General features: G+C 58.5%; 1 protein-coding gene across 2 annotated transcripts; it reads right to left on the bottom strand.

Annotated features, from left to right (window-relative positions):
• Window positions 1-75: 75 nt before the first annotated feature.
• On the bottom strand, window positions 76-20,332 carry KMT2B (lysine methyltransferase 2B). Of its 2 annotated transcripts, XM_029240269.1 has the most exons (38): window positions 19,964-20,043; window positions 18,732-18,804; window positions 18,300-18,494; window positions 16,477-18,155; window positions 16,129-16,242; window positions 15,884-16,034; window positions 15,321-15,600; window positions 15,104-15,159; window positions 14,595-14,873; window positions 14,201-14,295; window positions 13,822-13,920; window positions 13,567-13,680; window positions 13,299-13,445; window positions 13,104-13,199; window positions 12,515-12,632; window positions 11,904-12,017; window positions 11,547-11,731; window positions 11,383-11,472; window positions 11,193-11,297; window positions 10,986-11,059; window positions 10,267-10,382; window positions 10,080-10,171; window positions 9,862-9,999; window positions 8,964-9,122; window positions 8,599-8,719; window positions 8,443-8,521; window positions 8,181-8,341; window positions 6,874-7,101; window positions 5,494-6,790; window positions 5,320-5,409; window positions 5,133-5,242; window positions 2,029-2,166; window positions 1,870-1,944; window positions 1,588-1,765; window positions 1,177-1,284; window positions 976-1,059; window positions 727-856; window positions 76-636 (listed from the first exon to the last, which is right to left on the bottom strand). In XM_029240269.1, the coding sequence occupies exons 3-38, from the start codon at window positions 18,364-18,366 to the stop codon at window positions 361-363; spliced, it is 7,443 nt and encodes a 2,480-aa protein (XP_029096102.1). In that variant the 5' UTR covers window positions 18,367-18,494; window positions 18,732-18,804; window positions 19,964-20,043; the 3' UTR covers window positions 76-360. The 2 variants fall into 2 exon arrangements, with proteins under 2 accessions (XP_029096102.1, XP_029096094.1); XM_029240261.1 differs by having other exon boundaries at window positions 16,477-18,494; window positions 19,964-20,332.
• Between the last annotated feature and the right edge of the window lie 341 nt (window positions 20,333-20,673).

The raw sequence follows: 20,673 nt of genomic DNA, 5'->3' as shown, positions 1-20,673 counted from the left end.
TCAGGATGAGTGTGGGGCGCAGAGGAACAGAAGCTCCTACCTGCCCCCAGCACCATACAAATGGAAGACCACCTCTCCAAACATTGACAGACTTTATTGTGGGGGGTTCCCACCTGGGATCCCACCCTCTTAAATAAAAAAGTGCATAGAAAAGAAGGGATTTAGAAACTTTTGTACAATATCTACATCCTGGGCCCCCAGGGAAAGAAGGGGGCGATTGCTGGGTGGGCTGGAGGGGTGGAGGCAGGGCCCTTGCCACCTGCATGCCCACATCCACCCTGAACATGAGGGTGGGGTGAGATGCTCTGGGAGGGACGAGGGGCAAGATGGCAGCGGGGGGCGTGGCAGGCAGCCACAGCTTCAGTTAAGGAACCGACGGCAGCGCTTGGCGCCACAGTTGCAGGGCAGCTTGTTGCTGGCATCCTCAATGGGGAACTTGTAGTCATAGGTGAGCTCCTCGCCACGCAGGATGCGGCGCAGGGCGAAGATGACGATGTGCTTCTGGCCCTCCACGTGGATGACTCGAGAGAAGCAATTGGGCTCACACGAGTGGTTGATGAAGCGGGCGGCATTGCCATGCATGGTGGCATCCACCACGTCGAAGTCATCCATGCGGAACATGTAGCACCCAATGCCCTACAGGGATAGGGTGGGGCAGTCAGGGGCTCTGTTCCCGTGGACCACACTGTTTCACCCGTCTCATTCCCATGGCCTGGCAGAGCCTACCTTCCCGTCATAGAACTTCTCCCGCTTGTCAGTCAGCACAGAGCGAATGACAATACCAGAGTACTCAATGACCATCTCGCCAGCATCGATGTTGCGTTTACAGAACAGGCCCCGCCCGTGGATGGCAGATCTGCAGGGTTGCATGGGCAAGGGGGAGGTCAGGGGGCAGGGGGACAGAACCAAGGTAGTCCCACACTAGGGCACCTGTCCATCCACCCAAGGGGCATCCTCCCCCCCAACCCCACTGACCTGTAGACACCCACAGCCTCTTTGGATGTCTTCTTGAGGTGGCGAAAGCGCATGGCCATGGGCAGCTCCAGACTGGTGGCGCGTCTGGTGGGGGACGGCAGCGTCACACAGGTTGGTACCCAGGAATGACCTCTCTTGCCCCGATCACCCTCTTTTGGACCTTTCCAGACCATCCCCAGTACCCTGGCCTGCCCTCCATACCTGGTTGACCTGAGCTGCACCTCATCCTCTTCCTCGTCACAGGTGGCTCCCTCAGGGAGCACCCGGTGCTGGGAGGCCAGGAAGTTGAACATGTCAAAGGTGCACTTCCTGCAGGTGGGAGGGAGAAAAGGAAGGAGGTTCATAGCCATTCTTTCAAGAAGATGCTACCCATATATTCTTTGGCCTGGGCCTGCTGCTGGTAGGGTAGGAGCAATACTGCTACTACTGAAGACACAGCAAACGGGGAACAGATGAGGTTCATTCTTCTGATGTGAACTCTAGGAATAACTTCTGGAGTGGCCTAGTATCTTCTCCTCAGACCTCAGTTTCTAATCTGTAAGACTTAATTCCCACCCTTGAGAACTCCTACAGGGCTACCCCGACTCAGGCATCACACCCCAGACCTCTCACCGGAGATAGACCTCAGCGCGGGCTGCCCCATGGGGATTCAGGGGTGGCTCCTCCTGGCCCTCTCCCTGCTGGTGGTAGCGGAATTTATAGTGCTGGCAGCGCTGAGCTCCGGGCAGTTGCTCTGCCAGGAAGATGACAGCATCGTGGTGGATGCCCAGGAGCCTTGCCCCACTCATTCCTGGGGAGAGTCAAAAGTGAGGACACATAAGTCATGCTGGAGGCCCATCCTGCCAACAGGGAGTCATCCCGGCCCCCAGCATCCCTGTGAAACCCCTCAGTTACCACTAAAGGAGAGATGTCTGAGCCGGGCATGCCCTCGGGCCTCTTGCACCTTCTCAATCAGAATTCTCCATGCCCCTGGGGAGAGGGCAGGGCCAGAGCTGTCAGAATGGTGTTCTACGGGACACCTTCCGTCCCTGTCAATGCTACTCCCAAACTCACCCTCCAAGCTCTCGGCCTCCACGCTGAACCCATCCTCACTGCTGATCTCGAAACGCAGGTGTGGGCCAGCCCGTTTAGGGGCCTGGTTCTCTTTGTCCTCTGGGGATGGAGGCTCTTCCTCAGAGCTTGAAGCCTCACCTGGTCCCAAGGAGCAGATCAGAGTTGGTGACGATCACCCCTCCTGGACTCAAAAGCCCCTGGTTCCCCTCTGCCCTTCCTTCCTCCCCGTGTATAAGCACAGTTGCTGGGTCTGAGGGTCTTCCTCCTGCAATATTTGCCCAGTGAACCCTATAGAATGGACATTATTTTTTCTAAAGGGCCTACAGTCTCTTTACTGCAGGACATGCTTATGGCTCACTCAAACTCAGCCTACCGTAAATGCCAATCTATTCCTCATTTCTCTGCATCTCACACAAAATTTAAAATACTGGAGAACTACCATATTTTGCACATGTATTTTTCTTATGTGTACCACATTGCTGTAAAGATTACCAATATATTATTATAAAGGCCCATACTCACAGAATCAAGTATATGTACACTATGATGGATTTCTCAGGGGCTAAAAATGTTAAAGCTAGAACAGACAGGACTAGCTGACACAGGTGAGGTGGATGTGAGAGAAAAGGGGGGGTCAAGGACAATTCTTGAGGTGTGGAGCCTGAACAACTGGAAGGATAAAATGGTCACTGAGTGAGATGGTGAAGGTGAGGGAGAAACGAGTTTGGGGTCAAGGTCAAGAACTCAGTTTGGAACATGTTGAGCCTGAGATTCCTCTTAGAAACCCTCCCCTTTCAACTTGCTTGTGGAGATGGCGAACAGGCAGCAGGATATAAGAGCCTGGCTAGTGATTTGGGGGCTATCAGAATTAGAGACGGGGTTTAGAGTCAGGAAGTTAGACAAGAGCACTCGGGAGTGAGTGGAGATTAGAGAAGTCAAGGCCAGAGCCCTGGGACACACCAAAGCTGACAGGCTGGGGCAGTGAGGAGGCACAGCCAGAGGTGAGGAGAGGGCTGGGGTGCTGGAAGCCAGGAAAGGAAGTGCTTCAAGGAGGGAGGGATCAGCACACCAAATGCTGCTACTGGCTCAAGCAGGATGTGGACTGAGGCCTGACCATTGTACCTGGGTTGAGTGGGGTGGGGGGCATACGTTTGAGTGGAGCATACTTTAGGAGGGGCAGGAGTCACATGGCCACACTTTCTCCCCACAGAACTGCTCTGGGCCAACCTGCCTATATGCCCTTCCAGCCCTAAGCAAGACTCTAAACCTAACTCTCGCTGTGTGTCCCACATCATCCTTGGGCCTCGCAATGCCCTAGGGTCCACCTCTGACTTCTGCCACCTTTCCCCATCCTCACTTCCATTCTGTTCCCTGAGCACAACCACAGAGGCCTCGCCTGGGCACACTCTCACTTTCTTCTTTCTCATGGTGCTCATCCTAAGCTAGAATGCGCTTGTTAATTATGCATCTGTTTCCTCTAGCAAAACGTGGTCTGGTCCCTATGGGCAGGGACCTGTCTGTCATGGTCACTGCCATATCCTCATGCCATCTCCGACCCCTGTAAGTAGCCTTTCAGTAAAACAGTCTCAGTCTACTTCATTCCACTTCCATACTCAGCAGCTCAGCTCTACATAATGAGAAAATCCACACATCAGGACAGGACTTGGGGCCACAAGGAATTCCGAGCCTCAGTCTGCTCAATTATCAGCTTACTTGGCTATAGCCTACTCCCTCGCCCACTGCCCTCCATGACCAACAGAGCACTGCCCTTCCAGCTTCACTGAGTCCATCAGCCAGAACTGCTCCATGTGCCCCCATCCTGCATACTGATGTCTCGTATCTCTGCAAGTACAGGCATAACTCGGAGATACTGCGGGTTCAATTCCAGACCACGGCCAACAGAGCGAATATTGCAATAAAGTGAGTCGCACAAATCTTTTAGTTTTCCAGTGCATATACAAGTTACATTTATACTATACTGTAGTCTAGTGAGTGTGCAACAGCATTATGTCTAAAAAAACAATGTACATACCTTAATTAAAAAATACTTTATTGCTAAAAAAATGCTAAACATCGTGAGCCTTCAGGGAGTTGTAATCTTTTTGCGAGAGTAACAGCAAAGATCACTGATCACAGATCACCGTAACAAATAATGAAACAGTTTGAAGTATTAAGAAAATTACCAAAGTGTGACACAGAGACACAAAGTGAGCAAATACTGCTGGAAACATGACGCTGATAGACTTGCTCCATGCAGGGTTTCCAAAAACCTTCAATTTGTAAAAAACGTGACAAAGCAAAGGGCAATAAAACGGGGTATGCCTGTATGCCTTCCTCATGTCCTTCCCTCCATCTCAGGGGTCTCTTATGCAAACCTGACCACTATGTCTCCTCCCACCTCCTTTTCCATCCACGAGTCCCCTTCGCCCTCATCCTTGCTTTTGCTGTCACAGCCCTCACACCAAACCCCTTTGAGCTGCTCCCCCCAACCCCCAACCCCCAACCCAGACTCTTAACTGAGCTTTTTGGCAAGGTGCCTGGCTGCTGTTCTGGCTTCCTCGGCAAACACTGTCTTCGGTTCTGGACTCTGACACAACATCCTCCCTACCCTGTGCCATCTGCCCAGACAGTACACCAACCCTAGACCCCACATGCCTGGTGTTCTCTGTGGCAGTTGGGACTGCTGACCACTCCCTTCCCTAAGCCTCTGGGACACCACCCTCCTCTGATCTCCTTCCCACTGTTCTTGTCTTTCCTCTGGGTCCTAGGTGGGCTCCATCCTCTGTGGATGATCCCCAAAACTTCATCTCTGGCTTTACTAGGTACCTAACCTCTGACCCTGGTGCACTAGCTCCTGAAGCCCTTCCTTGGGCTCTTGGGCACACTGAACAGGCATGTGTCTGTTTCTGACACAGGCCATAAGCTCCCAAGGGTGTCTCTGTAACTCTAACACCCAGCCTCAGGCTCGTACCCAGGTAGGTGTGCAATGTGCAACACCCAGTGCGTTGTGTGTGTTTTTAAGTGGACCAATTCTGTATCTGTGAGTTACTCAGCTGAGGCAAGCACCAGGAAGGACGCAGTGAGAGGGAAAGGCTGGCCCCTACCTGAGTAGTGGTGCCACTGGGACTCAAGCAGCAGGTCAGAGGGACCATCGGGGGCCCGGGGAGGACCACCTTCTGGAAGTGGCAGCAGAGGGGACCGGTCCTGGAGGGGCCTGTGAGGAGAGACCTGTCAGAAGGAGGGAGCGGCAGAGGTTCCAGAGCCTCCAGGGAAAGGAGGCTGGCCACTCACCTCGGGCTCTCCCCCCAGGTGGGCTCCCCAGGTTCATCCAGGTCGAGAACTCCGCGCACAGTGGGCGTTTTCATCCTCACTCGGCTAAACCTGGTGCGGGGTGGACTGTGAGAAGGCTGAGCTGCCTTCTCCTGCCCACCCTTCTCCCACCCGCAGCCTGGCACGCTCACTCACCCGCTGCCACAAAGCCCTGGACCCTGCTGGGGGTCCTCCGAGGACTCTCCATCTTCCTCCAGCCGGGGAGTTTTGCTTGGGGGAGGTGCTGGTGGGGAACGGCCAGAGAAGGTGGACACCCTTTTGACGCGGATGGCCTGGCGGGGTGGGCTGGGGGGCCCACTGCTCAACACCAGCGTCAGTGGAGGGGGGGGTGGGGGAGGGGCAGGGCGGACCACCCCTACTACTGGCAACACACCCAGCAGGGGTCCTGGGGGCAGAGTCCAGGAAGCAGGGGCCGTGGGGGGGATGGGAGGGGGCAGAGGTGGTTGCTTCACTGGGGGTGAGACAGGTTCACCCTCCCCTGCCATCTTTACGAACACTTGCCCCAGCTTGTTGACCAGGATGATCTTGGATGTGGCAGGTTTGGGGGGCTCGGGGGCAGGGCCCAGGCTCAATACCCGGACCCCTGGGGCCCCAGGGAGCCAGGCAAACGTCCGGGTGGGGTCAGCTGGGCTAGGGGGCAGGCCCTGAGGGGGCTGGCTGCCGTTGGCCAAGGGAGGTGCTGGGGGGAGTGGCTCCTCTCTAGGCCCAGCACCCCCCTCCCCAGGCCCCCCTAAGTTCTTCAACACAAAATCCACAATTTCTGACGGCAAGTCCTCGGGAGGTCGAGCCCTGTCCCCTGCAGCCCCGATGACCCCAGCCCGGCCTGCTCCTGGCCCTGAAGGTGGAGTCCCCTGGCCCCGAGGCTGCTGGACTGCCTCGGCCTCACTGTCGGTACCATCATCCACTCCGTCCAGCTGTTCAATGCGGGGGGCTCCAGGGAGGGCTCCAGGGGCCAGGGTAGGGCCAGACACCACAGTCACAGGGAAGTGGACGTAGCGGGGGGTGGGGCTGGCCTCCTCCTCCGAGCTGTCCCCTGGGCCCCCGTGGCTGCTCCCCACTGCCCCTGCAGCCACAATCTCTTCCTGGAAGGGCTCAGTCCCCAGCAGGCTGGCCGCAAAGTCCAGGTCAGCAGCACTCAGTCCTGACACCACCTCCATGTCCTCAAAGTCTGGGCCCAGGTCTTCAGGGGGTGGTGGAGGAGATGGGGCCCGGCCAGGGGGAGCCAGCTCCCCTGAGGTAGGTGTGAGGGCTCTAACGACTGAGGTAGGAGGGGGCACCCTGAGCTGAGGAGAGGTTCTGAGAGGGGGAGAGGCCCGCCGTGATGGTGGCAGCCTGGAAGCCAGGGGGCTGGGACGACGGGAGCGTCTTGGGGGAGCTGGGAAGTCCGGGTCTCCCACCGTAGGGATGTGGTGGGTCAGAGAAGATGGGCTTCCTATAGGGAGAAGGGTCAGTGTCAGCCAGGAGCTCCTGCCTCACCCTGCCCCACCCCTCTCCCAGACACTCCCAGGTACTCACCAGGGGAGGGCAGGGGTCCAAAGGAGACACCCCCCAAGGGCCTCCGGGATGGTGAGTAGTTGGGCACTTTGATTCGAGCCCCCGAGAAGGAGCGGGGGGCTGGAGGTGGGGCGCTGCTTGGATCCGGCCGAAGTGGGGGGTCCTGGTTCTCAATGGGTGAGTGGTGCTCAGGAGCTCTAGGGATAAGGGCACCTGTATCTGGTGGGGGGTCCACATGATCTGGGGGCTCTAAAGAGGCAAAAGAATGGCATCATGGGTGGCAGGGGCTCTTTGTGAAAGCCTCCCCTCACATAACCTTTGTTCTTCTGAACCAACTGCACCTTCTCTGCCTGGCCCCTGAGCTGGGGACAAGGTGCATGGGTTCCCAGTCATCACCCAGGTCCCAAACCCCTCTGTGGCTTCTGCAAAACCTCCATACACACCTGGGTCAGAGTTCCTTTGTGACCCCTCCTCACCCATCCTTTGCCATCTCCCCACTTCCTGGCTGCCTACTGCTCTCTGATTCAGGCCCCACACAGGGCACTGCCCTCTCTCCAGCACGGCCAGTCCTACCCGCTCTGCACATCCCTGCCACATCAAATGCATCCACCCCGTCCTGGTGCTTGCAGCTCCCCATTACCTGGCTCCACCCAATCTGTGCAAGCTGATCTCTGCTGCCTCCTCCCAACACTTCCTTGTTTCCAGCCAGGATGGCTGTACCCTCCTCCCCTCTCTACCCTGTGTCACGCTCCAACCCAGGACAAACACCTCATCCACAAGCGCAATCCAAATCCCCTCCTCCTCCCATTCGGCCCACAAGGACCTCTCCCTCTACCTATCTCCAAGCCCATTCTTTGCTTTGTGCCATCCAGCACTCAGCTACATCCCTCAGTGCTAGCACAGATTGGAAGGTGCCAGTTTGGGAAATGAGCAGATTTAGGTTTGAATCCTGGCTCTACCACTAGGTCACTGTGGAGAGCTACTGCCCTCTTTGAGCTGTACAGAGGAGCTTATACCTTTCTCAAAGGGCTGCGGGGAGCATTACATGAGCACGCAGCCCCAAGTCAGGTGGCCATAAATGCTCCTTGCATTTGTGCACAAGCAGGTAGCATGGCACTCTTCCCTCAGCGTCCTGGGAGACGCTGAGCACAGCCCCCGCACACTATGCGCAGCCATTAAGTCATCTCAAACTACTGCCATTACAACAAGTGGCACAACAGCAAGCATCCTGGGGTTTCCTTAGGGCACAAGGAGAGTCAGGGTTGGTGGGTAACTGTTTGGGGAGGGCAGCACTCAGGGAAGAAAATGAAGGAGTTCCAAGGCTGTACCTGAGGAAGGGGCGGGGCTGTGCACAATGGTCTGGTTCTCCTCTGCCGCCTCCAGGTGAACCGGCTCTTCCCTCGGCCCCCATGGCCGATACTCCAGAATTCGACACCGATACCAGCAGCGCCGCCGAGCATCTACTGTGCTCCAGTACAGACGGGAGCACCTGACAGGTGGGCGTGTGGGACAAGAGGGTCAGGACAACTTAGGAAACAAGATCCAGTCCTGGAGACCTCCAGCCCCACCAATGTCCCTTGGGCTGCTCACTGGTAGCCAATGGGGAAGAGCCGTCCCTCGCAGTCTGAGAGGTCAGAGAGAGTGCCCAAGGAGTCGATTCGGATGGAGCCTATGGTGCAGAGGAGAGGTCAGGAGGGTGGGCCCAGGCAGGGTCAGGAAGACCAGGGTAGAGAGCAAGCTGCTTACCAATGAGCACATTGATGGCATCAGGTTCAAGCCCCGTCAAGAACTTTCGCTTGAAGCTGATACCCTCAAAGTCCACATAGACTCGGCGGAGAACATCAAAACCGTCAGGGGTCACGATCTCCTGGGAGGGGAGTGGCAAATGGGGTTGCTGGACTGGTGGCAGGTGAGGGGGATGTGAGGGAAGGCTCTGGAGGCAGAGACTGGTCAGTCAGGGGCTTGACTAAAGGACTGGGGGCAGGGGGTAAGGGAACAAGGAAGAGACACTGAGAGGCAGCTGGGGCCAGGCCTGAGGGGCTACGGAGCTCCCTGAGTGGAAGAGGAAGAGAGTGCAGTGGGGAGCTGTCTCCCCCAGGGTGCGGGCCCACCTTGCCATCCAGCAGGTCTGTGTGTTTCTGGCAGAAAACTTTCTTGTCATCCTGGAAGATGCAGTAGCTGGCCCGGGCACACATGAAGTGGAAGTTGCTGAGGCAGGAGGAAAGGCAGCAGCCCACCGTGGCTCCAGGCTTCAGGCAGAGCTCACAGCGCTGTGGGGGGAAGGGGCTGCTAAAGGGGGAAGCCAGTGACCCGAGCTAGGGTCTGACACTCAGCATCGTTGTCCTTGAGACTCTGCTTGGGCCCCTGCCTAGCCCAGCACCTCACCAAGCAAAGGCACTCACCAAACATTACCTCTCCCCTAGCTGCATCCAGGGCCAGGTACACATCAAGACCATTTCAGACTGTTTGATACAGAATTGCAACAGGAAGAAAAATAACAAGAGCTAAGGCTGAGAGTGGCATTTACCTTACCATCTTCCTCATGCTGTTCTAGCATGGAACCTGTATTATTTCATTTAATCTTCACATCTGCCCTCCGTAGTACGTCTCTCTATCATCTTTCTGAGGGTGAGCTGGAGACGTTCTACAGTACCTGACTCAGGTTCGAAACTGGTAAGGGGGATTCTAACTCAGGCTACACCTCACCTCATAGGGATGTAATAAGAGCTAAATGCCACACTGTATGGAAAGCATCCAGCAGCACAGGTTTAATCAACAAGATTCAACAGACTAACTTTTAGTCTCCCAGGCTTCAGGCCCATATTATGGCCAGAGAGCACAAACAGGAAAAGAGCTGCTGTCACTGCAGCACCACAGTGCTGGGACAACCAAGAAAAATACCTAGGACCAGCAGTGGAAGGACAAGCTGTGGCAGAGACTAAACAAGAGCTGTCTCCGAGTGGAGGAGAGCCCCGAGGACTGCCCACCTCTCCAGGCCCGTGCCCTCACCATCTGCCTCCCTCGAGCCACAGCAGCGTGCACGTTCTTGAGGGAGCCGTCATTTTCTTCGAACACTTCGGCTGACCAGATGGCACAGTTGACGTGTGTCCACTCATTCTGCCCGATGTACAGAAGCCGCCCTGCCTCCTGGGGACAGAGGAGGGTGGCAGGAGGGGAGGACCCAGAGACCAGATCCCACAGCCTGGGCTTCATGCAGTAGCCCTCACCTTAGAGTCTGCATCCCCATATTTGAGGCACAGCGCACACTGACGGGGGTCCTCCAGGTGTGAGAAAGCAGCTGAATCCTTGCCTTGGAAAGCTGGAAGGGGTGCGGGAAGGAAGGTCCAAGAATGAGGACGTGGAGCCTGGCCCACCAACCAGGGGATCTGGCTTCCAGCCCCAATTTCCCAGTACCTGTTGAGGGATCCCCTGGAGGCTGCCCTGATTCTGGGGTCTCTGGTTCCTGCTGCCTCCACTGAGCGTAGACATGGTCCAGGGAAGGGGGCAACACGGCATTGGGGAGGACTCCGCTGTGGACAGGCAGGGTCAGCCTCTGACACGTCTCTTAACAGGGGGTGGGGGATGCACTGGGGCCCACCCACAGTATCAGCCTGAACATGCCATGACACCCTCTGTCCTCTCTCTACATGGAATTTCTCTCAGGCTCCCAAACAAGCCAGGCCCTCTCATGCCACCTTTGGCCCACGAAACACTGTTCCTCATGCCCGGAATACTTTTCCTCCACTTCTCAGCTTGGATGTCATCTCTCCGGAAAGCCTCAGGCCCTAGGCTCCTAGGCAGGCGCCTCCTCTGGGCTCCCACAGCCCCTGGGTCTCCCCATCAGTGCCCTGACTGTCTGGGTCATCAATGCCTGCCCAACCTCCCAAACATGGCTCGCCCACTGCTGTCCCCAACACTGCCTTGCATAAAGTAGAACCGAAGTACGAGTTAACTACACAATCTGAGTCTCTGCTCGTCTAGAACCACTGGGGACTTTCATGCTGGTTCCACCACCCTCCAGACCCTAACCCTGTTCCTCGTCTATTCTCAGTCCAGCTTGACCCTGGATTCCTAGGTGCCCTTGCCTTTGCCCTCACTCCCTGGTTCCCCTCCTGCTACCCAGCCTCGCTCACTTGGGCAGCCGGGTACTCCGTCGCCAGTACTTGGGGTCGTGGGCGTCGAACCAGCCGAACGCAGACTCTAGCAGCTGGGGAGCAGGTTAACAGGATGAGAAGAACTGGCTTCCTCAGGAGAGCTGGCGGGGGCAGGGTCTAAAGGACCCACTCTCTCCTCCCCACTACCATACTAGCTACCCTCCAGGCATCCCCCAAAGAGCTCACCTTCAGTAGGAGCCCCTTCGTCTGGCCTCCAGCCCGGCGCTCCGGCGTCTCTCCTTCTTCCGAGTGCCTCATCAGGATGCCCACCACATCCTCCATGAAGCTGTGCTGTAAGGGGGTTTGTCAGGACTCGAGCCTCGACCCCAATCCTCTCCTCCTGGCACCCACCTGTTCCTCTCAGTGTCCCACTCACCACTGACTTGTAGTGGCCATCCTCAAAGCGCTGGCTCACAGTGTGCAGATCACAGGGCCCTGGGTGCAGCTGCTTTCCATCCTGCCCACACTGCAAAGAGGGGAAGTCAGCAGGGCTCGTGCTGGGCCTAGGCCCACCCCGTCCTGCCACCTGGGCCCCCAGACCTGGGTGCACAGCAGCAGTGGGCCTGCCACCTTGGAGCTCAGCAGGCCCTGGAGCACCTGGCGCAGGCCCCCCTGCAGGGCCCCACTCAGGGCCTCTCGCCAGCGGGGGTGCGTGGCCCCAGCACATGGCCCACAGGTGTACAGCACCGAGTCTGGCAGCCCCGAAAGGATCTCATAGTCTTCATCTAGAACAGCCAGGGCAGGAAAGGAAAAAATGGTTTAGGGAGATGTGAGGGCTTTCAGCAGCCCCCAGATCACCAAGAACATTCAGCCCTGTCCCCTGAGGGCCTGTGGTGAAGGGTAGAACAGGGATCCCCAAAGGACTGAGGCCACCCCCCAGGTAATCCACCCACTCACCTGAGAGCCCCTCACACTTCGCGTGCACCCAGTGGTCACACTGGGCGCACTGCATCATCTTGCTCTCGTAGTCGTTGTCTTCATAGCAGCGTGTGCAGATCGGGCAGTAGTTTCCTGGAGCGAGAGAGAAGAAGAGACAAGTCAGAGGGGGCTGGTGCCACTGGCTGCCCCTCAGAGCCCCTGTCCAGAGGCCAGCCATCCCTTGACTGCTGCAGGAGCTGCCTCTATCATGCCCCACTTGGGTCCCTACCATTCCCCAAAAGCTGGCTGAGGATAAGGCTGTTTTTCTAACTCTGCAGCCCCAAGGCCTCACAAAGTAAAGAGCTTTGCTAAACATGCTGCCTGAGTAAATGAGGAAGCCCAGGTCTTCAAAGAGCTCAGTGGAGACTTGAGGTTCCAAGAGGCATCTCAGGGACCACCACAAGGGTGGGCTCCACGCCCTCCACTCCCATTGCCCTCAGTGGGAGAGTACTCTGAGTGGAAGGAAAGGCTCCATAGTTAGAAGAGAGTAGAAAGCCACTAGAGAAGAGTATCTGTTCCAACTGCTTGTCTAGGAACCTGGCCCACTCCCCGGTGGCCCCCGGGGCCCCGGTCCCCTGCCAGGTCCCCACCTTTCTCATAGAGCTGGGTGCACCTGGGGCAGAGGCTGTAATCTCCCGACCACTCGACGTCCCAGTTCTTGCCTGGAGTCGCCCCACAGCTCTTACAGCGCACGCAGGCTGAGCAGATCTGGGAGGGCAGGGCGACATTAGGGGGAAAGCCAGACACCGGGCTGGAGCAGTGCGAAGCGGGGATGGGCAAAGAGGAGGCAGGAGACAGATGAGGAAGGATGGGTAAGAGGAGAAAAGGTGTGCAGGACAGGTGAAGAGGAGGAGGAAGGGAGAAGGAAAGAAGCAGGGCAGGAGAGAAATGAAGTGGGGAGATCGGTAGAGTGAGACGGAAGAGATTAGGCTAGAGCAGGAGGGGGCTGTGAGCTGGGGGCCATGGAACGCATGAGCCCATAAAACCATTACATACAAATTCTGCACATAAATCTTGTCTACGTGAAATTCTTGAAGAGGACGCGTAATGTTTATCAAACTCTCAGAAGGACCTCCACCCTTCCCCTCCTCCTGAGAACCCTGGCCTAGAGCAAGTCTGGGGGTGGTGTGCGGCATTAATCAGAACTCCAAAGTAAGGGATGGGGGCCTCATCTCTCACCCAGTGGCGCCGTTTGCGTGTGGCCCGGGTTGGGTAGCTGGGCCCCAGGCAGGCTGGGTGGTAAGCATGGCGGCAGCGCTCGCACTCCAGGAGGTGCTGTTGGATGTTGAAGAAAGACAGCAATGGCAGAACCTACTGGCACAGGGATACCCCTTCTCTTTCATGCCTCCACTGCCATGGCCCTCGTGCCCAAACCTTGGATCCCCGGCCTTTGCGCCCACAGACATGGCAGAACTTGCAGCGGCGGCAGCACCAAGCGTCATGATGTTGGGGCAGGGGCCGCTCAGCCTCCTCCAGGCAGAATGGGTGGAAAGGGTCACAGCAGACTTGGCAGAACACCAGCTGGGGTGGGGAGACGGAACGACAGGCAGAGTGTGAGGCCAGAAGGCTAGGGAACGTGACCCTGTGGAGAGGGCCCAAGAAACCAGACTTGGGGGGCTGTGAAAAGAGGCAGGGGTCCAACCTCATGCAGGCCTTTGCTGGCACACAGCAAGCACACCATCGGTGGTCCCCCTGGCACGGAGGTGAGTACGCTCAGGCCGCCCATCAGCCACACGTTCTCCAGATCACAATCCTCCTGAGGGAAGAGAAAACAAGGGGTCAGAGAGCAGCCAGGAACACAAGCCAGATCCAACCTTAAAGCCCTGGTTTCTCACTCATATTTAACAAGTTTCTTCCCACCGTAGTCCCCACCACCCTCCCCTGCTCCATGCCATACCTTAAAATCAACACGAACCCGGTGCACGCCATCAGGGGACTTTTGTTTTCCAGTCCAGCCATTGGGAAAAGAGACAAAAGGGCCAGGGGCCAAAGCATCCTAGGGAAGATGGTGGTGCTCAGAGTGCTGCCAGCCCCACCCTTTACCAACTTTTCTCCTCACCGCCCTCTCCTCCAGCCTTCCCAACCCTGCCTTTTGCCCAGATCCTACTTGGCCTTCCAGAAGGATAGGCCTGCTTCACCCGCTCAGAACCTGTCCTCTGGCGTGGACACACCACGGCACTCAGGTGAGCCTGTTACCCTGACTTGCCAGGAAGCTCCTTGGGATGGAGCCATGCCTTCCACAGGACTCGGGGTTCTTGGTGTGGGGCTATGCTGACCTTGTCCAGGCGCCTTCGGGCCTTGAGCTGCAACACAGGCTGCAGGGTGGGTTTGCGGGGCCGACTCTGCTCCTCTGGTTCTGGTACTGGCAGCTCTAGGCAGGACACATGAGCGGTGAGGTTTCCCCCTCTTCTCTGCCCCATTCCCCCTCCTCTACAACCCCCAATTGTTACCTGGATCCCCAGGGCCTTCTTTAACTAGACAAGGTCCACTAGGATGACTTGGGCCTTGTTCAGCAGGCTACTGAAAACCTCCTGCACCCGTCCTCCCTGTCCACTAAAACCACCCCCCTTCTCTACACTGAGACCGACAAGCCCTGGGTCTGGGAGTCCTGACCCTTCCACACAAAAGACACAAGACTGACTGACAGAAGAAGCAACGAACAATTCGCACCATTCTCTCGGGGGGTCCGACGCCGAGGAGCAGGGGGACCCCCGGGCTCTGAGTCATCCGAGTCCTCGAAGATATCATAGGAGGGTCGCTGTTTGACGCAGCGCCGGGCTGACTTGCGCTGCAGTAGGAGGGAGTCCTGCTCCTCGGGCCCCGGGGGGGCCACCACCTCCTCCCGGGGCCCCCCAGCTCCCGCCCCCCGGCGTGGGCCTGGAGGACCAGGGGAGGCCTCAGGAGATTCATCGGAATCCCAGGGCAACAGCGTCTTCACTATCGTCCGGCCTGTGGGAACAGGGGACTTAGTAGGATCTGAGCTCAGCCAGGGACATGGGACACTGGGATGGAGAAAAGCCAGAAAAAAGTGGGGCAGAAGCGAACAAGCACACGATGGAAAAGAAAAGAAAGGTGGTGGACTGCAAAGGTATGGGGAGGAGAGCAAAGAAGACATGGTTTCCTCCGTACCACGAATCTCAGTAAGATTGTGTAAAGAAATGCTCCTCAAACCTCGTTACCTTTTTTGGCCAGCCGTTCCATCTTCCGAGCCTCTATCTTGTCACACTTCCGGTATCTGGGGAGGGGAGCAGCACGTCACCAGGGTAGGGGACTGGTGGTCTGGGGGAAGAGAGGAAGCTCTCCACAAGGATGCCAATCCCACTGCTCTGGTGGGGCAGGAGGCCTGGGTAACTGACAACCACGGGTGGGAATGGAGGCTGCACCCCAGCTACTCACACACAGCACTGCTTCTTGGTGTTGGGGCCACCAAACTTGGGCTTGTCCAGGCAGTTGACACAGGACCCACAGTCCTGCACACGCAGGCAGCCCCGACAGTGTCCACACCGTGCCATCCGCATCTTCTTGCCATGATGGGAGGGCAGTGAGCGCCGGGGTGCATGTGCCAGGGTCCCTCCAGACCCCGCAGGCTCTGAGTCTCCCCCAGGCCCTGTTGGCTCCACCTTTCCCCGTCGGGACCGAGATGGGACGCTCTCAGTCTCAGATGCTGACGACGTATCTAGTGCAGCGGAGAGGCCGGGATGGAGACACAAAGCCACCAGGAGTTCTACCTCATTTCCCTAACCTCCCCTAGATTCCATTCAACTGGCCTTCTGGTCCCCACTTTCCCACAGTGCTCCCATCCCAGGTGCTCCCAAATCTGCTTAAGACCTAGCACTCCAACCCACTTGCCACCTGGCCCCAAGCACCCGACTCAGCTGCCATTCTCCCAGGTTCTTGATGCCTTCACTTGCCCCCAAACTTGACACAGCTGTCAAATTTCCCAACATGCCCGCCCCTACCCTCCGTGGCGAGGTCCTGCCGATCCCGGAGAGGGAGAGCACTGAGGCGGGGGACGTCTTCGGGTACCATGGCCCGTGCCTGACCAAGGGCCACAGCAGCGTGACGGCAGACATGTTTGATGCGGGGGCCTTGCACAGGGGACTCGGGGCCCTGGGGGGAGGAGAAAGCAGGAACATATGTGGAGCACTGCCCCTTGTGGCCCCGCAACCAGCCTTCTTCAGAGGGCCTTCTTCCCACTCCATACCGACGGTCTCTCTCTCTTAGTTTCCATCGATTCATCTTCAGACCTGACAGAACCTCTGTCTGGGATCTGCTTGACAGCCCCCACGACCTCCTCCATCTGCCCTCCAGGGCTTGACTGGTGGGGGAATAAACAGGGTCAGAGGCTAGAGAGCGAGGAAAAATGGGGCCAGGAGACTAGCACTGGGGAGGGATGGGGCCAGGGAAGGAACACAGGAAGCTGGGGGACAGGGGAAGGACTGGCTCTGAAGGTTCCCTGCAATGCTGGAGGGTGTCTAGGGAGGGAACGAGGTTCAGGGGTTGCAGAGAATTGAGGCTGGGTGCAGGGGCATGGCCCAAGTACCACGCTCACCGGCATCAAAGATGCCACCTTCTGCTGCTGCTGCTGGTCGATCTTGATTAGCTGCACCTTGGCTCTCTTGAGGAGGCTGAACATTTTCTCCTCCACACCAGACAGTGGTAGGGAACCCAGGCCTGCAGTCCGGGCCTTTTCCAGTGGTGGCGGCTGCTGCGGTGGCGGCGGCTGCAGCTGTAACTGCGGCTGTAGTTGTGACTGCTGTGGTGGGAGCGCTGGAGGCAGCAGCTGGCTGTGCAAGGCCTGTACGGGCTGCTGCAGCTGAGCCTCAGGCTGCTGCCCACTGCTTGGAGCTGGAGCCCCAGGAGGCAGCACCTCGGCCTTAACAGGAGTGGCAACCACAGGGGCAAATCGAGGCAAGCTGAGGTGGTTCGTGCGGCCCACTGCCCGTGGCTCAGGCTCAGCTGGAGAGTCATCGGCAGGAGGTGGCTCTGGCTCAGGGGCTTCAGGGGCCCCAAGAGGAGGAGTAGTAAGCACCGATTCGTAGATCTTCAGGTGGGCTTCGCTTGGGGTAAACTGAGGGGCCCGAAGGAGCAGGGGCCTCCGGGACGGAGTGACGGGTGCAGGAAGCGGGGGTGGGGCTGGTGGAGGAGCAGGGGGAGGAGGGGGCAGTTCCCGGGTCAGTGAGGTCCAGCGAAATGTGGGTTCCCTTAGGATGGACCGTCTCTTCTCAGGGAGTGGGGCTGGGGTAGGTGGAGGAGTTGGGGCACGTGGTGGAGACGGGGCTGGCGCTGGTTCCTGGGGTGCGAGTGGCGAGGTGGCAACAGGAGGCCGTAGAGTAGGTGAGACCTCCACCTTTGAGGGTTTGGGCGGGTCTTCATCCATAAATCGCCGGGGCGTCTTGATGACACGGGAAGAGCGGGCACTCACCACGGGCATGATAAACTGTCGGATGTTCTTCAGAAAGGTGGTACTTTTGGGGGCCACAGTGGGGCTGTCTTCCAGAGGGCCTCCTGTGGTGGTGCTGGGGACTGGAGTGGGAGGAGAGGTGCCCTCTGGCCCTGCCCGAGCAGCTTCCCGCTCTGCCCGCTGGCTGGGAGTCAGGGGAGGCCGGCCCCTCTTCCTGGAGCATGTAGCTGGGACCACGGGAGGAGGGGATTCTGCCTGCTCCTCTGGGGCAGGAGGCGGTGGAGGGGATGGTGGGGGCGGAGGAGACACTGGGGGTGGTGGAGGGCAAAGTGGGGATGGAGGAGATGTTGAGCGGGGTGGGAGGGAAGGAGGAGGTGGAGGGGCTGGAGGAGTCAGGGGTGGTGACGGCAGCTTCGCCTCTTCCTTTTCCTCAGCTGGCACCATCTCTTCCTCGGCTACAGCTCGCTCTTCCTTCTCTTCCTCCTCCTCCTTGTCTTTGCCTTCTTTCTCCTCCTCTCCGTCCTCCAGCTTCTGCTCCTTCCTCCAGCAGGGGCCCTCTCCCTGTCCAGACCCAACTCTTCCTTGAGTGGCATCCTGCCAGCTTTCTTCATGTTGATCTTGACCCTGACCTGATTCAAGTCCCAAGGACAACTGTCCCATCTTCACTTTTTTGGCCTTTGAAACAAACTTGATCACGAGGGGGAGCCCGCCTCGGCCTCGGCCCCTGCCTCCACGGCCTCCTCGCCCAGACTGTCCTCCACGCTTGGGGGTCCCAGGTCCTGGGCCGGGCCCCTCCTTGCACTTCCAGCTGCCAGTTCGGTGTTTTACTGGAACAACAGGAGGTGGGGGCTCAGGTCTGGGGATTGTCACAGCTGCTTCTGCCACCACTACTGCTTGTTGCTTCTTCCTGCAGGGGCCTGCTGACCGTCCTGGGGGCCGCCCCCGAGACCGACGGGGGGTGGAGGACTCACATGCCCGGCTCCGGGGGGCTGGGGGTGCCTGGGCCCGCCGGAGAAGTTCAGTCAGTGCCTGCACCATCCGTTCTGTGCCCTCCTCACCCCGTTTCCGGGCAGGAGTCTTTGGGGGGGTAGGAGCCACATCTGCTAGGCGAGGAGGCGGAAGGGGGGTCGTCTTATGCTTGCGGCCCCGACCTCGGGGGGCTCGACCTAAAAGGAGAATAGGTGTGGGGAGATGGGTCAAGGTAGCCCTGCAGACTGAGGGACTCCAGGAGGGCAGGGACTAAGTCTTGTCTGTTTCCCCGACAGCCCAGCCTAGCTTGAGCTTTGAACACAGAACACACTTGGTAACTGATGAAGACTCTAGTTGAACAGGGAAGAGCTGACACGAAAAGCAAGAATAACATTCTTGTAAAGCTATAGAGGTAGAGTTTCCCCGTCACTCACCTCGCTGGGATCGGAGCGCAGAGCGCAGGGAACTGGGGGCCACATCTTCATCTGAATGAAAACCCTGAAACTCCTGATTTAGGGGACCAGGGGTGGAGGGGAGAAACAGCAGTCAGTGCCAAAGCCCTCGTTTCATGTGAGACTCAGGTTCCGAGGAATATCCCCAGCTTCCCCCTTAACATATCCCTATTTACAAAAGAACTAAAAAGACTAGAAAGTGAGGGGAAAAGAAAAGACGGTCTCCTCCTAGGGATGGAGGCAGAGGGTATTTTGAACCTGCACCCCGTTCCAGACCACACCAGCACAGCCATCAGTGGTTCACTGGTTCAAAGGGAACAGAAGAGGGTCTCCTCAGATCAGGCAGTAGGCACTACCCTCAGATTCCCTCATTCTCCAACTGAGAAAAAAGTGGAACCTCTGCTTATACCCTCTCGGGCTGTAGTTTCTTCCTCAGTGAAAATGGGAATTGGGGCACCCAAGCAGGCTGTGTGTTTGTGTGTGTGTGTGTGTGTGTGTGTGTGTGTGTGTGTGTTTCAAGCGGTTTATCATATTATAATCTGCCCTGAGTCCTCAGGTGGCTACAAACTGTCCTAAGTAATAAAACGCACACCTTCCTGCCTTTTCTGAGAGACTGGTGATAAATCCTGAATTGAACTCAGACCTGCTAGAGTGCCCAGTCACATCCTGCATTCCATTTCTCTTCAACCTGTGCCCCCAAGAGGAAGACCTCCACCATTTTACCCTCTCTCCACTTTAAGTCAGAAAAAGAATTGGGGCGCTGGTGAAATCAGGGATGTGCCGGAGGTTATGCGGCCGGGCGGGGCAGCCTGCAGGTAAGAGCCCAGAGAGCCCTAGCCTGGGTCCACTCGAGCCACGCTGCTGCTGTCAACCACCGGTTGGGCGTGCAGTCCCCACAGCCTCCTAGCCCAAACCTCTCCTGCCCTGGATTTGCCAACTACCAAGAAGAATCAGCCCAAGACACTTCAGCAGGACCTGCCTCGGGCCCAAGTGCCCAGCTGCAGCCCGGGCTTCTCTATCCACTTTCAGAGGCCTCTTCCTCCGACAGCTCCCGTGTAGCCTACCTCCTCCCATGCCTATTTCCAGGGCCCTTTCCCTCCTCAGGAGGCCTTGAGGACCACGCTTCCCCACGCCACCCCTTGGGGCCACCCAGACCCCTGGAAGCCCCCCACCTCCGCCCCGCCCGACGATGGGGACGCCTCCGACTGCCTCACCTCATCGTCGGACTCCCCGTCACTGCTCTCCTCCTCCAGCAGGCAGTCCCGGCTCGGGCCCCAGCCCCAGCCCCGGCCCCGGCCCCGGCCCCGACCCCGCTGAATGCGCGGGCCGGCCCACAGGCGGCGGAGCCGGCGCAGGCCCCGGCGGAGCCCCAGCAAACGGAGCAGGGCCGTGTCCTCCCCGGGCTCGGCTCCGCCCGGCCCCGCCGCGCCGCCGCCGCGCCGCAGAGCTACCCGCACTCTTTCGGCCCCGCTGCCCCGTCCGCCGCGGCCGCCGCCCCCGCCAGAGCCCCGCGGCCGGCCCGGGAAGCGGCCCCGCGCGGAGCCAGGCCCGGGGCAACTGCCGCCGCCCGCCGCTGCCGCCATCTTGGCACCGTGAGAGGGGCCGGGGAGGCGGGGGGAGGGGCGGCCCGTAAGCAGGGCCGGGGGGGAGGGGAGCAGAGGAGGGGCGGGGCGGCGGCGGCTCACGACAACCACCAGCGCCGCCGCGGGGTCGCCGGGAGCCGGGGGCTGGGCCGGCCGCGCGCGGGGCACCACGGGAGCGGGAGTCCGAGGCCTGCCGGCCGTCACCCTTAGACCGCATCTGAAGAGCATAGACCCCCGCGTCGCGGCGGGAGAGGATGAGGCGCAGGGCCCTCTGGGAAATGTAGTTCGAGCGCCTCGCTCCTTCCTGGCGAGCTAGGGCCGCGAGAGCTGGGACTATGGGC

Source organism: Monodon monoceros, unplaced genomic scaffold (genome assembly GCF_005190385.1).
Source record: "Monodon monoceros isolate NGI ecotype Baffin Bay Population unplaced genomic scaffold, NGI_Narwhal_1 Super_Scaffold_10, whole genome shotgun sequence".
NCBI classification, from domain to species: Eukaryota; Metazoa; Chordata; class Mammalia; order Artiodactyla; family Monodontidae; genus Monodon; species Monodon monoceros.
Note: the sequence above shows the minus strand (reverse complement) of the source record. Positions and strands in the feature narration are given on the sequence as shown.

Coding starts and splice junctions, on each gene's coding strand:
- KMT2B (XM_029240261.1), bottom strand. CDS start 20,332: ATGGCGGCAGCGGCGGGCGGCGGCAGTTGCCCCGGGCCTGGCTCCGCG. Junction 12,018..12,514: donor CACCCAGCTCTATGAGAAAG/GTGGGGACCTGG, acceptor CTCTCGCTCCAG/GAAACTACTGCCCGATCTGC. Junction 5,243..5,319: donor ACCTGGGGGGAGAGCCCGAG/GTGAGTGGCCAG, acceptor CTCTCCTCACAG/GCCCCTCCAGGACCGGTCCC.